The 19,488-nt window shown below is 39.1% G+C and overlaps 1 protein-coding gene across 1 annotated transcript in view; it reads right to left on the reverse strand.

Moving 5' to 3' along the window:
* Positions 1–19,488, reverse strand: part of LOC128643577 (general transcription and DNA repair factor IIH helicase subunit XPD) — a gene marked incomplete at its 5' end in the record, with an annotated part of 75,553 nt that overhangs the window by 33,605 nt on the left and 22,460 nt on the right. The window contains 5 exons of the mRNA XM_053696417.1: positions 2,337–2,407; positions 18,621–18,693; positions 18,774–18,866; positions 18,993–19,114; positions 19,202–19,265. Of these exons, the coding sequence (XP_053552392.1) occupies positions 2,337–2,407; positions 18,621–18,693; positions 18,774–18,866; positions 18,993–19,114; positions 19,202–19,265 (423 nt within the window). The remainder of the gene's footprint in view (positions 1–2,336; positions 2,408–18,620; positions 18,694–18,773; positions 18,867–18,992; positions 19,115–19,201; positions 19,266–19,488) is intronic.

The following is a 19,488-nucleotide window of genomic DNA, read 5'->3' on the forward strand; positions in this document are numbered from 1 at the left end:
GAGAGACAGACAGACAGGATATGAGGATTAGACAGAGAGATAGACAGACAGGATATGAGGATTAGACAGAGAGATAGACAGACAGGATATGAGGATTAGACAGAGAGATAGACAGACAGGATATGAGGATAGGACAGAGAGACAGACAGACAGGATATGAGGATTAGACAGAGAGATAGACAGACAGGATATGAGGATTAGACAGAGAGATAGACAGACAGGATATGAGGATTAGACAGAGAGATAGACAGACAGGATATGAGGGTTAGACAGAGCGATAGACAGACAGGATATGAGGATGGGACAGAGAGATAGACAGACAGGATATGAGGATAGGACAGAGAGATAGACAGACAGGATATGAGGATTAGACAGAGAGATAGACAGACAGGATATGAGGATAGGACAGAGAGACAGACAGACAGGATATGAGGATTAGACAGAGAGATAGACAGACAGGATATGAGGATAGGACAGAGAGATAGACAGACAGGATATGAGGATAGGACAGAGAGACAGACAGACAGGATATGAGGATAGGACAGAGAGATAGACAGACAGGATATGAGGATAGGACAGAGAGACAGACAGAGAGGATATGAGGATTAGACAGAGAGACAGACAGACAGGATATGAGGATTAGACAGAGAGATAGACAGACAGGATATGAGGATTAGACAGAGAGATAGACAGACAGGATATGAGGATAGGACAGAGAGATAGACAGACAGGATATGAGGATTAGACAGAGCGATAGACAGACAGGATATGAGGATTAGACAGAGAGATAGACAGACAGGATATGAGGATTAGACAGAGCGATAGACAGACAGGATATGAGGATTAGACAGAGAGATAGACAGACAGGATATGAGGGTTAGACAGAGAGATAGACAGACAGGATATGAGGGTTAGACAGAGAGATAGACAGACAGGATATGAGGATTAGACAGAGAGATAGTCAGACAGGATATGAGGATTAGACAGAGAGATAGACAGACAGGATATGAGGATTAGACAGAGAGATAGACAGACAGGATATGAGGATTAGACAGAGAGATAGACAGACAGGATATGAGGATTAGACAGAGAGATAGACAGACAGGATATGAGGATTAGACAGAGAGATAGACAGACAGGATATGAGGATTAGACAGAGAGATAGACAGACAGGATATGAGGATAGGACAGAGAGATAGACAGACAGGATATGAGGATAGGACAGAGAGATAGACAGACGGGATATGAGGATTAGACAGAGAGATAGACAGACAGGATATGAGGATTAGACAGAGAGATAGACAGACAGGATATGAGGATTAGACAGAGAGATAGTCAGACAGGATATGAGGATTAGGCAGAGAGATAGACAGACGGGATATGAGGATAGGACAGAGAGATAGACAGACAGGATATGAGGATAGGACAGAGAGATAGACAGACGGGATATGAGGATTAGACAGAGAGATAGACAGACAGGATATGAGGATTAGACAGAGAGATAGACAGACAGGATATGAGGATTAGACAGAGAGATAGTCAGACAGGATATGAGGATTAGGCAGAGAGACAGACAGACAGGATATGAGGATTAGACAGAGAGATAGACAGACAGGATATGAGGATAGGACAGAGAGATAGACAGACAGGATATGAGGATAGGACAGAGAGATAGACAGACGGGATATGAGGATTAGACAGAGAGATAGACAGACAGGATATGAGGATTAGACAGAGAGATAGACAGACAGGATATGAGGATTAGGCAGAGAGATAGACAGACAGGATATGAGGATTAGACAGAGAGATAGGCAGACAGGATATGAGGATTAGACAGAGAGACAGACAGACAGGATATGAGGATTAGACAGAGAGATAGACAGACAGGATATGAGGATTAGACAGAGAGATAGACAGACAGGATATGAGGATTAGACAGAGAGACAGACAGACAGGATATGAGGATTAGACAGAGAGATAGACAGACAGGATATGAGGATTAGACAGAGAGATAGACAGACAGGATATGAGGATTAGGCAGAGAGATAGACAGACAGGATATGAGGATTAGACAGAGAGACAGACAGACAGGATATGAGGATTAGACAGAGAGATAGACAGACAGGATATGAGGATTAGACAGAGAGACAGACAGACAGGATATGAGGATTAGACAGAGAGATAGACAGACAGGATATGAGGATTAGACAGAGAGATAGACAGACAGGATATGAGGATTAGGCAGAGAGATAGACAGACAGGATATGAGGATTAGACAGAGAGACAGACAGACAGGATATGAGGACAAGTTGTGCGGGAAAGATTTCAACCGTTACCTTTAATATACGACTCTGGGTGTAAACGTACGGTACCCCGAACATAATGACGCATCTGCCAAAATGATGTACTGTGAAGAGATAACACACAGCCTCACTGCACTGTAGTATACATCTGAGACGTGACGCTGTATACTACACACAGGCTAATCAGCTCAGTCCTATACTGTATACAGGAACCTCTATTTATTCACATACAGATAATATCACTGCACTATAGTATACATCTGAGACGTGACACTGTATACTATACACAGGCTAATCAGCTCAGTCCTATACTGTATACAGGAACCTCTATTTATTCACATACAGATAATATCACTGCACTATAGTATACATCTGAGACGTGACGCTGTATACTACACACAGGCTAATCAGCTCAGTCCTATACTGTATACAGGAACCTCTATTTATTCACATACAGATAATATCACTGCACTATAGTATACATCTGAGACGTGACGCTGTATACTACACACAGGCTAATCAGCTCAGTCCTATACTGTATACAGGAACCTCTATTTATTCACATACAGATCATATCACTGCACTATAGTATATATGTGATATGTGACGCTGTATACTATACACAGACTAATCAGCTCAGTCCTATACTGTATACAGGAACCTCTATTTATTCACATACAGATAATATCACTGCACTATAGTATACATCTGAGACGTGACGCTGTATACTACACACAGGCTAATCAGCTCAGTCCTATACTGTATACAGGAACCTCTATTTATTCACATACAGATCATATCACTGCACTATAGTATACATCTGAGACGTTACGCTGTATACTACACACAGGCTAATCAGCTCAGTCCTATACTGTATACAGGAACCTCTATTTATTCACATACAGATCATATCACTGCACTATAGTATATATGTGATATGTGACGCTGTATACTATACACAGACTAATCAGCTCAGTCCTATACTGAATACAGGGTATATACAGGAACCTCTATTTATTCACATACAGATCATATCACTGCACTATAGTATACATCTGAGACGTGACGCTGTATACTACACACACGCTAATCAGCTCAGTCCTATACTGTATACAGGGTATATACAGGAACCTCTATTTATTCACATACAGATCATATCACTGCACTATAGTATACATCTGAGACGTGACGCTGTATACTATACACAGGCTAATCAGCTCAGTCCTATACTGTATACAGGAACCTCTATTTATTCACATACAGATCATATCACTGCACTATAGTATACATCTGAGACGTGACACTGTATACTACACACACGCTAATCAGCTCAGTCCTATACTGTATACAGGGTATATACAGGAACCTCTATTTATTCATATACAGATCATATCACTGCACTATAGTATACATCTGAGACGTGACACTGTATACTACACACACGCTAATCAGCTCAGTCCTATACTGTATACAGGGTATATACAGGAACCTCTATTTATTCACATACAGATCATATCACTGCACTGTAGTATACATCTGAGACGTGACGCTGTATACTACACACAGGCTAATCAGCTCAGTCCTATACTGTATACAGGAACCTCTATTTATTCACATACAGATCATATCACTGCACTGTAGTATACATCTGAGACGTGACGCTGTATACTATACACAGACTAATCAGCTCAGTCCTATACTGTATACAGGGTATATACAGGAACCTCTATTTATTCACATACAGATCATATCACTGCACTGTAGTATACATCTGAGACGTGACGCTGTATACTACACACACGCTAATCAGCTCAGTCCTACACTGTATACAGGGTATATACAGGAACCTCTATTTATTCACATACAGATCATATCACTGCACTATAGTATACATCTGAGACGTGACGCTGTATACTATACACACGCTAATCAGCTCAGTCCTATACTGTATACAGGGTATATACAGGAACCTCTATTTATTCACATACAGATCATATCACTGCACTGTAGTATACATCTGAGACGTGACGCTGTATACTATACACAGACTAATCAGCTCAGTCCTATACTGTATACAGGGTATATACAGGAACCTCTATTTATTCACATACAGATCATATCACTGCACTGTAGTATACATCTGAGACGTGACGCTGTATACTATACACAGACTAATCAGCTCAGTCCTATACTGTATACAGGGTATATACAGGAACCTCTATTTATTCACATACAGATCATATCACTGCACTGTAGTATACATCTGAGACGTGACGCTGTATACTACACACAGACTAATCAGCTTAGTCCTATACTGTATACAGGAACCTCTATTTATTCACATACAGATCATATCACTGCACTATAGTATATATGTGAGACGTGACACTGTATACTACACACAGACTAATCAGCTCAGTCCTATAATGTATACAGGAACCTCTATTTATTCACATACAGATCATATCACTGCACTATAGTATACATCTGAGACGTGACGCTGTATACTACACACACGCTAATGAGCTCAGTCCTATAATGTATACAGGGTATATACAGGAACCTCTATTTATTCACATACAGATCATATCACTGCACTGTAGTATACATCTGAGACGTTACGCTGTATACTACACACACGCTAATCAGCTCAGTCCTATACTGTATACAGGGTATATACAGGAACCTCTATTTATTCACATACAGATCATATCACTGCACTATAGTATATATCTGAGACGTGACGCTGTATACTACACACAGACTAATCAGCTCAGTCCTATACTGTATACAGGGTATATACAGGAACCTCTATTTATTCACATACAGATCATATCACTGCACTATAGTATACATCTGAGACGTGACGCTGTATACTACACACAGACTAATCAGCTCAGTCCTATACTGTATACAGGAACCTCTATTTATTCACATATAGATCATATCACTGCACTGTAGTATACATCTGAGACGTGACGCTGTATACTACACACAGACTAATCAGCTCAGTCCTATACTGTATACAGGAACCTCTATTTATTCATATACAGATCATATCACTGCACTGTAGTATACATCTGAGACGTTACGCTGTATACTACACACACGCTAATCAGCTCAGTCCTATACTGTATACAGGGTATATACAGGAACCTCTATTTATTCACATACAGATCATATCACTGCACTATAGTATACATCTGAGACGTGACGCTGTATACTACACACAGACTAATCAGCTCAGTCCTATACTGTATACAGGAACCTCTATTTATTCACATATAGATCATATCACTGCACTGTAGTATACATCTGAGACGTGACGCTGTATACTACACACAGACTAATCAGCTCAGTCCTATACTGTATACAGGAACCTCTATTTATTCACATACAGATCATATCACTGCACTGTAGTATACATCTGAGACGTTACGCTGTATACTACACACACGCTAATCAGCTCAGTCCTATACTGTATACAGGGTATATACAGGAACCTCTATTTATTCACATACAGATCATATCACTGCACTATAGTATATATCTGAGACGTGACGCTGTATACTACACACACGCTAATCAGCTCAGTCCTATACTGTATACAGGGTATATACAGGAACCTCTATTTATTCATATACAGATCATATCACTGCCCTATAGTATACATCTGAGACGTTACGCTGTATACTACACACAGGCTAATCAGCTCAGTCCTATACTGTATACAGGGTATATACAGGAACCTCTATTTATTCACATACAGATCATATCACTGCACTGTAGTATACATCTGAGACGTTACGCTGTATACTACACACACGCTAATCAGCTCAATCCTATACTGTATACAGGGTATATACAGGAACCTCTATTTATTCATATACAGATCATATCACTGCACTATAGTATACATCTGAGACGTGACGCTGTATACTACACACACTAATCAGCTCAGTCCTATACTGTATACAGGGTATATACAGGAACCTCTATTTATTCACATACAGATCATATCACTGCACTATAGTATACATCTGAGACGTGACGCTGTATACTACACACAGGCTAATCAGCTCAGTCCTATACTGTATACAGGGTATATACAGGAACCTCTATTTATTCACATACAGATCATATCACTGCACTGTAGTATACATCTGAGACGTTACGCTGTATACTACACACACGCTAATCAGCTCAGTCCTATACTGTATACAGGGTATATACAGGAACCTCTATTTATTCATATACAGATCATATCACTGCACTATAGTATACATCTGAGACGTGACGCTGTATACTACACACACTAATCAGCTCAGTCCTATACTGTATACAGGGTATATACAGGAACCTCTATTTATTCACATACAGATCATATCACTGCACTAAAGTATACATCTGAGACGTGACGCTGTATACTACACACAGGCTAATCAGCTCAGTCCTATACTGTATACAGGGTATATACAGGAACCTCTATTTATTCACATACAGATCATATCACTGCACTATAGTATACATCTGAGACGTTACGCTGTATACTACACACAGGCTAATCAGCTCAGTCCTATACTGTATACAGGGTATATACAGGAACCTCTATTTATTCACATACAGATCATATCACTGCACTGTAGTATACATCTGAGACGTTACGCTGTATACTACACACACGCTAATCAGCTCAGTCCTATACTGTATACAGGGTATATACAGGAACCTCTATTTATTCATATACAGATCATATCACTGCACTATAGTATACATCTGAGACGTGACGCTGTATACTACACACACGCTAATCAGCTCAGTCCTATACTGTATACAGGAACCTCTATTTATTCACATACAGATCATATCACTGCACTATAGTATACATCTGAGACGTGACGCTGTATACTATACACACGCTAATCAGCTCAGTCCTATACTGTATACAGGGTATATACAGGAACCTCTATTTATTCACATACAGATCATATCACTGCACTATAGTATACATCTGAGACGTGACGCTGTATACTACACACACGCTAATCAGCTCAGTCCTATACTGTATACAGGGTATATACAGGAACCTCTATTTATTCACATACAGATCATATCACTGCACTGTAGTATACATCTGAGACGTGACGCTGTATACTACACACACGCTAATCAGCTCAGTCCTATACTGTATACAGGAACCTCTATTTATTCACATACAGATCATATCACTGCACTATAGTATACATATGAGACGTGACACTGTATACTACACACAGACTAATCAGCTCAGTCCTATACTGTATACAGGAACCTCTATTTATTCACATACAGATCATATCACTGCACTATAGTATACATCTGAGACGTTACGCTGTATACTACACACACGCTAATCAGCTCAGTCCTATACTGTATACAGGAACCTCTATTTATTCACATACAGATCATATCACTGCACTATAGTATACATCTGAGACGTGACGCTGTATACTACACACAGACTAATCAGCTCAGTCCTATACTGTATACAGGGTATATACAGGAACCTCTATTTATTCACATACAGATCATATCACTGCACTATAGTATATATGTGAGACGTGACACTGTATACTACACACAGGCTAATCAGCTCAGTCCTATACTGTATACAGGAACCTCTATTTATTCACATATAGATCATATCACTGCACTGTAGTATACATCTGAGACGTTACGCTGTATACTACACACAGGCTAATCAGCTCAGTCCTATACTGTATACAGGAACCTCTATTTATTCACATACAGATCATATCACTGCACTGTAGTATACATCTGAGACGTTACGCTGTATACTACACACAGGCTAATCAGCTCAGTCCTATACTGTATACAGGAACCTCTATTTATTCACATACAGATCATATCACTGCACTGTAGTATACATCTGAGACGTGACGCTGTATACTACACACACGCTAATCAGCTCAGTCCTATACTGTATACAGGGTATATACAGGAACCTCTATTTATTCACATACAGATCATATCACTGCACTATAGTATACATCTGAGACGTGACGCTGTATACTATACACACGCTAATCAGCTCAGTCCTATACTGTATACAGGGTATATACAGGAACCTCTATTTATTCACATACAGATCATATCACTGCACTATAGTATACATCTGAGACGTGACGCTGTATGCTATACACACGCTAATCAGCTCAGTCCTATACTGTATACAGGAACCTCTATTTATTCACATACAGATCATATCACTGCACTATAGTATACATCTGAGACGTGACACTGTATACTACACACAGGCTAATCAGCTCAGTCCTATACTGTATACAGGGTATATACAGGAACCTCTATTTATTCACATACAGATCATATCACTGCACTATAGTATATATGTGAGACGTGACACTGTATACTACACACAGGCTAATCAGCTCAGTCCTATACTGTATACAGGAACCTCTATTTATTCACATATAGATCATATCACTGCACTGTAGTATACATCTGAGACGTTACGCTGTATACTACACACAGGCTAATCAGCTCAGTCCTATACTGTATACAGGAACCTCTATTTATTCACATACAGATCATATCACTGCACTGTAGTATACATCTGAGACGTTACGCTGTATACTACACACAGGCTAATCAGCTCAGTCCTATACTGTATACAGGAACCTCTATTTATTCACATACAGATCATATCACTGCACTGTAGTATACATCTGAGACGTGACGCTGTATACTACACACACGCTAATCAGCTCAGTCCTATACTGTATACAGGGTATATACAGGAACCTCTATTTATTCACATACAGATCATATCACTGCACTATAGTATACATCTGAGACGTGACGCTGTATACTATACACACGCTAATCAGCTCAGTCCTATACTGTATACAGGGTATATACAGGAACCTCTATTTATTCACATACAGATCATATCACTGCACTATAGTATACATCTGAGACGTGACGCTGTATGCTATACACACGCTAATCAGCTCAGTCCTATACTGTATACAGGAACCTCTATTTATTCACATACAGATCATATCACTGCACTATAGTATACATCTGAGACGTGACGCTGTATACTACACACACGCTAATGAGCTCAGTCCTATACTGTATACAGGGTATATACAGGAACCTCTATTTATTCACATACAGATCATATCACTGCACTATAGTATACATCTGAGACGTGACGCTGTATACTATACACACGCTAATCAGCTCAGTCCTATACTGTATACAGGAACCTCTATTTATTCACATACAGATCATATCACTGCACTATAGTATACATCTGAGACGTGACGCTGTATACTATACACAGGCTAATCAGCTCAGTCCTATACTGTATACAGGAACCTCTATTTATTCACATACAGATCATATCACTGCACTATAGTATTCATCTGAGACGTGACGCTGTATACTACACACACGCTAATCAGCTCAGTCCTATACTGTATACAGGGTATATATAGGAACCTCTATTTATTCACATACAGATCATATCACTGCACTATAGTATACATCTGAGACGTGACACTGTATACTACACACAGGCTAATCAGCTCAGTCCTATACTGTATACAGGGTATATACAGGAACCTCTATTTATTCACATACAGATCATATCACTGCACTATAGTATACATCTGAGACGTGACGCTGTATACTACACACAGACTAATCAGCTCAGTCCTATAATGTATACAGGAACCTCTATTTATTCACATACAGATCATATCACTGCACTATAGTATACATCTGAGACGTGACGCTGTATACTACACACACGCTAATGAGCTCAGTCCTATACTGTATACAGGGTATATACAGGAACCTCTATTTATTCATATACAGATCATATCACTGCACTATAGTATACATCTGAGACGTGACGCTGTATACTACACACAGGCTAATCAGCTCAGTCCTATACTGTATACAGGAACCTCTATTTATTCACATACAGATCATATCACTGCACTGTAGTATACATCTGAGACGTGACGCTGTATACTATACACAGACTAATCAGCTCAGTCCTATACTGTATACAGGGTATATACAGGAACCTCTATTTATTCACATACAGATCATATCACTGCACTATAGTATACATCTGAGACGTGACGCTGTATACTACACACACGCTAATCAGCTCAGTCCTATACTGTATACAGGAACCTCTATTTATTCACATACAGATCATATCACTGCACTGTAGTATACATCTGAGACGTGACACTGTATACTACACACAGGCTAATCAGCTCAGTCCTATACTGAATACAGGGTATATACAGGAACCTCTATTTATTCACATACAGATCATATCACTGCACTGTAGTATACATCTGAGACGTGACACTGTATACTACACACAGGCTAATCAGCTCAGTCCTATACTGAATACAGGGTATATACAGGAACCTCTATTTATTCACATACAGATCATATCACTGCACTATAGTATACATATGAGACGTGACACTGTATACTACACACAGACTAATCAGCTCAGTCCTATACTGTATACAGGAACCTCTATTTATTCACATACAGATCATATCACTGCACTATAGTATACATCTGAGACGTGACGCTGTATACTATACACACGCTAATCAGCTCAGTCCTATACTGTATACAGGGTATATACAGGAACCTCTATTTATTCACATACAGATCATATCACTGCACTATAGTATACATCTGAGACGTGACGCTGTATACTACACACAGACTAATCAGCTCAGTCCTATACTGTATACAGGGTATATACAGGAACCTCTATTTATTCACATATAGATCATATCACTACACTATAGTATATATGTGATATGTGACGCTGTATACTATACACACGCTAATCAGCTCAGTCCTATAATGTATACAGGAACCTCTATTTATTCACATATAGATCATATCACTGCACTATAGTATATATGTGATATGTGACGCTGTATACTATACACAGGCTAATCAGCTCAGTCCTATACTGTATACAGGAACCTCTATTTATTCACATACAGATCATATCACTGCACTATAGTATACATCTGAGACGTTACGCTGTATACTATACACACGCTAATCAGCTCAGTCCTATACTGTATACAGGGTATATACAGGAACCTCTATTTATTCACATACAGATCATATCACTGCACTATAGTATACATCTGAGACGTGACGCTGTATACTACACACACGCTAATCAGCTCAGTCCTATACTGTATACAGGAACCTCTATTTATTCACATACAGATCATATCACTGCACTGTAGTATACATCTGAGACGTTACGCTGTATACTACACACACGCTAATCAGCTCAGTCCTATACTGTATACAGGGTATATACAGGAACCTCTATTTATTCACATACAGATCATATCACTGCACTATAGTATACATCTGAGACGTGACACTGTATACTACACACAGGCTAATCAGCTCAGTCCTATACTGTATACAGGAACCTCTATTTATTCACATACAGATCATATCACTGCACTGTAGTATACATCTGAGACGTTACGCTGTATACTACACACACGCTAATCAGCTCAGTCCTATACTGTATACAGGGTATATACAGGAACCTCTATTTATTCACATATAGATCATATCACTGCACTATAGTATATATGTGATATGTGACGCTGTATACTATACACAGGCTAATCAGCTCAGTCCTATACTGTATACAGGAACCTCTATTTATTCACATACAGATCATATCACTGCACTATAGTATACATCTGAGACGTTACGCTGTATACTACACACAGGCTAATCAGCTCAGTCCTATACTGTATACAGGAACCTCTATTTATTCACATATAGATCATATCACTGCACTATAGTTGCAATATCCCTAATAAACAATTATGGATAAACAAATATTTTGTGTGTAGTTATTCCTATTTATGCAGTTATCAATGGTGAGTGAAAACTGATACCTCTTATGATGATGTATACCTGGACTTTTATATATCACTTCAATGGTTAAGCACTAGTTTAAGTCTCTGATTGAGTTCAACATGTATTAGAGAGTTAATGTGACAGGCAAACACAGTATTAAACAGTTTCTTCTGTATAATTGTAGATATTAGCAGGTATTAATATGACAGGAAAACACTGTAGTAAGTAATTCAATTAGGCATTCGAACTTGTAGTTATTCTTATTAGAAGTTTATATATAATTGTTTTAAGGCAGTCTCTTATTCTAAATACTTGCGTATAACTCGTTAAGGCAAGGAAAGTTGGGAACAGGTCCGGTATAGTTGAGAGGAGCTGAGATGTTGATCCGTTAGCGGAGGTAACACTCCTTGTTCAGCGTCCCTGCAGACAGCGTGTTCTGACTTCCGTGTACACACGCTGAATTAGAGATGACGTCAGATTGCTGTGAAAATCCTTTGGTGTGAGAGGCGATCTGAATGTGAATCCTTTAGTAGTTTGATGAATGGTTTTCAGATTGTAGTAGAATGAATATAACGAATTTGGTAAGGATATTGTTTGTCTGAAAATAGTTTATCCAATCTGTTGAATTTAGGAAATAGGTAAACGATGCAGTAAGTTTGCTTTACCCATACATTTGCAATTATCAAGCACCTGAGCAGTGCTCTAGACCCTCCTTTTATAGAAGATCTGAAATGTCTCTGAGTAAACCTTAAAGGGACAGATATTACCATATATAAGCTATTAGAGGGGTAATGATATGACAGATCCCTCCCGTCAGGATGTCCTCCTACCACCAATTGCACGTGGTTTCGTTGGATATTTAGCGTGGAATTCAGAAAGTAAATGAGGAGCATTAATGTTAGAGTGTTGTACCCATGAATCTTCTTCTGGTCCATATCCCTTCCAGTGGACAAGATATTCCACTCTTCTCCAACGTATCCTGGAGTCAAGTATTCTTTCAATTTCATAATCCGTTTGATCAGGTTCGGATATGACAGGGGGTTCGTTGTCTTGTGGTTGTATGGTGTTGGTTCCAGGGTAGGGTTTCAAAAGCGATACATGGAATGATGGATGTATCTTTAATGTTTGTGGTAGTTTTAGAGTGACGGCATTAGGATTGATGACCTTTGTTATGGAGTAAGGCCCAATGAATTGGTTTGCGAGTTTTTTTACAGGGGACTTGAAGTCTAAGATTTTTTGTGGAGAGCAAAACTCTATCACCAACTTTGAAGGTTGGAGGATTACATCTTTTCTTATCATAATATCTCTTTTGAGATGATTTGGCTTCTTCGAGATGTTTCTTCAATAGTGTTAGAGATGATTTGATGTTTTGGGTATAATCCATGACTGTTGGATTAGTGGATACAAGGTCTCTTCCAGGGAGAGACTTAGGGTGGTACCCATATGTAGCATGAAAAGGTGATGTTTTGGTGGAGGAGTTTATATACAGTTATTATACGCAAATTCAGCTAGAGATAACCACTCTACCCAGTCATCTTGAAGATGGCTTACATAGCATCGAAGGTACTGTTCTAGAGTTTGATTTGTACGCTCCGTTAATCCGTTAGATTGAGGGTGGAATGCGGTGGTGAGTCTTGATGAGATTTGTAATATACGACATAATTCTTTCCAAAATCTAGAGGTGAATTGTGTCCCTCGGTCCGATACAATGGAAGTAGGTAGTCCATGAAGTTTTACAATATGTGACATGAATATTTTTGCAGTAGTGATGGCAGTTGGTAAGGACTTTAGCGGTATGAAATGTGCTAATTTGGTGAGATGGTCTATTACCACTAATATTGTGGTAAATTGGTTTGATGGAGGTAACTCCACTATGAAGTCCATTGCTATCATAGACCAGGGAACTTCTGGAATGGGTAAGGAGCACATAAGACCAAATGGTTTATGGTGGTCTTTCTTGTTCCGAGCACAGGTATTACATTTAGTCACGTAATCGACTACATCCTGATTAAGACGTGGCCACCAGAATGTCCTTTTGAGAAGTTCCATTGTTTTTACTATACCAGGGTGACCTGAGAGAGGTGTATCATGATAATGTTGTATGAGTTCTTTGCGTAAAGAGGAAGGAATATAGGTCTTGTTGTTATGGACAAATAAACCTGTCTTCTCATCCCTTTCACAAGAAGGTGGAATCTCAGTATCAGATTGCAAAGCATTTATTATCTCAGTGAGTAAAGTAGTGGCAGAGGCAATGATTTTGTGAGGAGCAATGATAAACTTTTTCTCTGGTTCTTCAGTGGTTGGTTCTAGGGATCTGGAGAGAGCATCTGCCTTGATATTCTTAGAACCTGGTCTATAGGTTATCAAAAATTCAAATCTGTCGAGAAAAAGAGCCCAACGAACCTGTCTAGAAGAAAGAGTCTTGTTATTCTTGAGATATTGAAGGTTCTTGTGATCGGTGAAGATGTAAAAGGGTTTGGAGGAGCCTTCTAGTAAATGCCTCCAATGTTCCAAAGCACATTTGATGGCTAACAATTCTTTGTCTCCTATGGAGTAATTTTGTTCTGCATTTGTAAGTGTTCTTGAATAATATGCAACTGGATGTAAAGTGGGATTAGTTAGAGATTGTTGGGAGAGTATAGCACCAATACCAGTATTCGAGGCATCAACTTCAACTGTGTATTGGTAATCAGGATGAGGAAGTTGTAGAATTGGAGAGGATGAGAATTTCCGTTTTAGAAGTTCGAATGCCTCTTGAGCTTCATTGTTCCATAAGAATTTGTGTTTGCCTGTTAGTCTGGTTAGAGGTTTAACAATCATAGAGAAGTTTTTTATGAAACGTCTATAAAAATTGGCAAATCCAAGAAATCGTTGTAGCGATTTTACCGAAGTGGGTTTAGTCCAATTGAGTATAGCAGAAACCTTTTCAGGGTCCATCTTTACTCCTGTGGGTGAAATTATATATCCCAAAAATTTGATAGTATTTACATGGAAACAACACTTCTCCATCTTGGCGTAGAGTTGATGATCACGTAATCTTGCTAACACCCACCTGACATGTTTGATATGTTCATCTTCGTTACGAGAATAGATTAAAATGTCATCCAAGTAAATTACCACGCACACATCCATGAGATCTTTAAATATATCATTGATAAAATACTGGAATGTGGCGGGTGCATTGGTGAGTCCGAATGGCATGACATTATATTGGAACAACCCATAACGGGTCCTGAAGGCCGTTTTCCATTCATCCCCACTCTTTATCCGGATAAGGTTGTAAGCACCTTTAAGGTCTAATTTTGTGAATATGGTGGCATCACTCAACCTTTCTAGAAGCTCAGGGATGAGAGGAAGGGGGTATCGGTTTTTGATAGTTATAGAGTTAAGAGCTCTATAGTCTATGATGGGTCGTCTAGTTCCATCTTTATTAGTGACAAAAAATATGCCTGCGGCTGCCGAAGAAGTACTGGGTGAGATAAAACCCTTTCGTAGATTATCGTCTAGGTATTCCCTCAAGAATTGTAATTCTTTCTGTGATAATGGAAATATTCTTCCAAACGGTATGACTGCACCAGGTTTTGTATCAATTGGGCAGTCATATGGTCGATATGGAGGAAGATTTTCTGCTTCCTTTAAATTGAATACGTCTGAAAATTCAGCGTACTCTTGAGGTAAAGCTGATATAGCATGATTAATCTGTATATAAGGAAAACAAGTTGAAGAACAGTAAGAGGAATCAAATTTTAACTTGTTTATTGACCAATCAATTGTGGGATTATGTTTTTGTAGCCATGGATATCCCATAATAATAGGATGTATAGATCCTGGAATGATGTCGTATGAAATATATTCTTTATGACCTGTTTTTGTAGTGGTGAGGAGTGGAATAGTGTGATGTGTAATGGGCCCTTTTAAATAGTTAGACCCATCAATAACTTTAACATAAACTGGTATTTCTTTCATCACACAAGGTATTTTATTTGCATTAACAATTTTCTGATCTATGAACATTCCGAAAGCACCGGAGTCAATCATAGCCTCGCTCTGGTAGAGGTGTTGGTCCCACTGTAAAGACACAGAAATAGTCAAATGGGTATTTAGTTTGGTAGAGATATTAGTGATACTATAAGAAGTCTTACCCTTCTTTTGACGAATCAGGAGAGGGCATGTAGACACTCCATGGTCTTTGTTCGCACAATACATACATAAGTTGGCTAAGCGACGTCTTGTCTTTTCCTCTTGAGTTAGAGGGCCTTTTATGGTTCCAATTTCCATTGCCACTGCTGGTGTGCTGGGTTTATCGTAATGAACAGGATAATGCTTCTTTGTGAAGGTCTCGGGGTGTTGTCTTTCCATCTTACGTTCTCTGTAACGTCGATCCATCAATATACAAACTTTTATTAAAGCCTCAAGAGTTTCAGGTAACTCTATACGAGAAAGTTCGTCTTTGAGATGTTCTGATAATCCCAACCTGAATTGATTATTTAGACTTATTATATTCCATTGCGAGTCAGTAGCCCATAGTTGGAATTCGGTAATATAATCTTCCACTGCTCGTTTTCCTTGTCTAATAGATCACAGGTTTTGTTCCGCGGTACTCTGTTTGTTAGTATCCTCATAAAGTGTAGACATGGCAGTAAAGAAATTTTCTAATGAATCTAGTATAGGATCTCCAGACTCAAAGAATCTGTCAGCCCAAGCCCTGGGTTCTCCAGATAGATATGATATAGTGGTACAGACTTTAATTCTCTCTGTGCAGTATGTCTTGGGTTTCATACTGAATAGTAACATGCAAGAATTTTTAAATTCACGGTATTGGAACGTACCCCTGTGAATGGGTGGGGTGGATTAATTTGTGGTTCTGGATGATCAGTGGGTTTCTGTGTAAAATAATCGTTCATTAAACGTTTAAGCGTGTTATTTTCAGTCTTTAGTTCAGTTAAACCCTGTGCAAGTAATTCTACCTTTTGATTAAGGGTGCCAATTTCATTGGTCATTTGTGCAGGATCCATTGTAATCCTTTTTAATGGCTTGATAATTCTGCAATATCCCTAATAAACACTTATGGATAAACAAATATTTTGTGTGTAGTTATTCCTATTTATGCAGTTATCAATGGTGAGTGAAAACTGATACCTCTTAGGAATAACATGAACAAGTAATGAGATGGAAAGTGAGCTTGTAGTCACAGGTATTAATGATGATGTATACCTGGACTTTTATATATCACTTCAATGGTTAAGCACTAGTTTAAGTCTCTGATTGAGTTCAACATGTATTAGAGAGTTAATGTGACAGGCAAACACAGTATTAAACAGTTTCTTCTGTATAATTGTAGATATTAGCAGGTATTAATATGACAGGAAAACACTGTAGTAAGTAATTCAATTAGGCATTCGAACTTGTAGTTATTCTTATTAGAAGTTTATATATAATTGTTTTAAGGCAGTCTCTTATTCTAAATACTTGCGTATAACTCGTTAAGGCAAGGAAAGTTGGGAACAGGTCCGGTATAGTTGAGAGGAGCTGAGATGTTGATCCGTTAGCGGAGGTAACACTCCTTGTTCAGCGTCCCTGCAGACAGCGTGTTCTGACTTCCGTGTACACACGCTGAATTAGAGATGACGTCAGATTGCTGTGAAAATCCTTTGGTGTGAGAGGCGATCTGAATGTGAATCCTTTAGTAGTTTGATGAATGGTTTTCAGATTGTAGTAGAATGAATATAACGAATTTGGTAAGGATATTGTTTGTCTGAAAATAGTTTATCCAATCTGTTGAATTTAGGAAATAGGTAAACGATGCAGTAAGTTTGCTTTACCCATACATTTGCAATTATCAAGCACCTGAGCAGTGCTCTAGACCCTCCTTTTATAGAAGATCTGAAATGTCTCTGAGTAAACCTTAAAGGGACAGATATTACCATATATAAGCTATTAGAGGGGTAATGATATGACAATAGTATACATCTGAGACGTGACGCTGTATACTACACACACGCTAATCAGCTCAGTCCTACACTGTATACAGGGTATATACAGGAACCTCTATTTATTCACATACAGATCATATCACTGCACTATAGTATACATCTGAGACGTGACACTGTATACTACACACAGGCTAATCAGCTCAGTCCTATACTGTATACAGGGTATATACAGGAACCTCTATTTATTCACATACAGATCATATCACTGCACTATAGTATACATCTGATACGTGACGCTGTATACTACACACAGGCTAATCAGCTCAGTCCTATACTGTATACAGGGTATATACAGGAACCTCTACCCTATGTTCTCAAACAGAGAACCCAGAGCAAATGTGGTACTTACCAAAGTCGATCCCCTCTGATACTTTTCCGCGTGCGACTGACAACAAAATGGCTCCCCGTCCGTTCTCACAGGCCTGTAGGGTAATAAAAGGGATGGACTTACTAGTCTACCCCAGAACCACATCCCCATTACACATATTAAAAGGTTACCGACCTCCTGATATTTCTCAAGAGCAACACTGGTCTCCGCCCCGTCCTGTGTCTCAATGAAGATCAGCTTGTTTCTCTGAATGTTCTCTAAGATGCCCTGATGTGACAGTAATATGGGATTGTTACACATGGTGGCAGTTAACAAAAGCATAACGTATGGTGTGAACTGAAGCTATGTGCACAGTGTTTTTGGGGGTTCCTCGGGTGTTGGGGTAGCTGTTACCTGTTCATACCACGAGGCCACAATGTTCTCCATATACTGGTAGCTAGTGAAAAATCCCACAATCCCGTCGGGCACCACAGAAGACATTTCTAGGAGGAGGTTCCCATAATTGCGCATGACAGCTGTGAGAGTCAAAGGTTATATGGTGAGAGATCATAGGTAAAGCAGCATTACTGGACACACCAGATCTAAGGGATTAAGTTTTTTACCCAGATCCTCTCGGGTCTCAAACTTGGAACTCATTGAAACTTGATCATTCCCCCGACCAACAACCTGCAAAACACAGTGTATAAACTTAGTGGGACAAATTGCTCTTCAGTCCTCCAATTGTACAGGCACCATATTCTCTCTACCAGGTTCTTTCTCTCCTCCATACTGCCCTAGAGAAGCCAGGCTCTCTCACTTCTTAACTGCCCTAGAGAAGCCAGGCTCTCTCCCCTCCCAACTGCCCTAGAGGAGCCAGGCTCTCTCCCTTCTTAACTGCCCTAGAGGAGCC

This window comes from Bombina bombina, unplaced genomic scaffold (genome assembly GCF_027579735.1).
Source record: "Bombina bombina isolate aBomBom1 unplaced genomic scaffold, aBomBom1.pri scaffold_1044, whole genome shotgun sequence".
Lineage (NCBI taxonomy): Eukaryota > Metazoa > Chordata > Amphibia > Anura > Bombinatoridae > Bombina > Bombina bombina.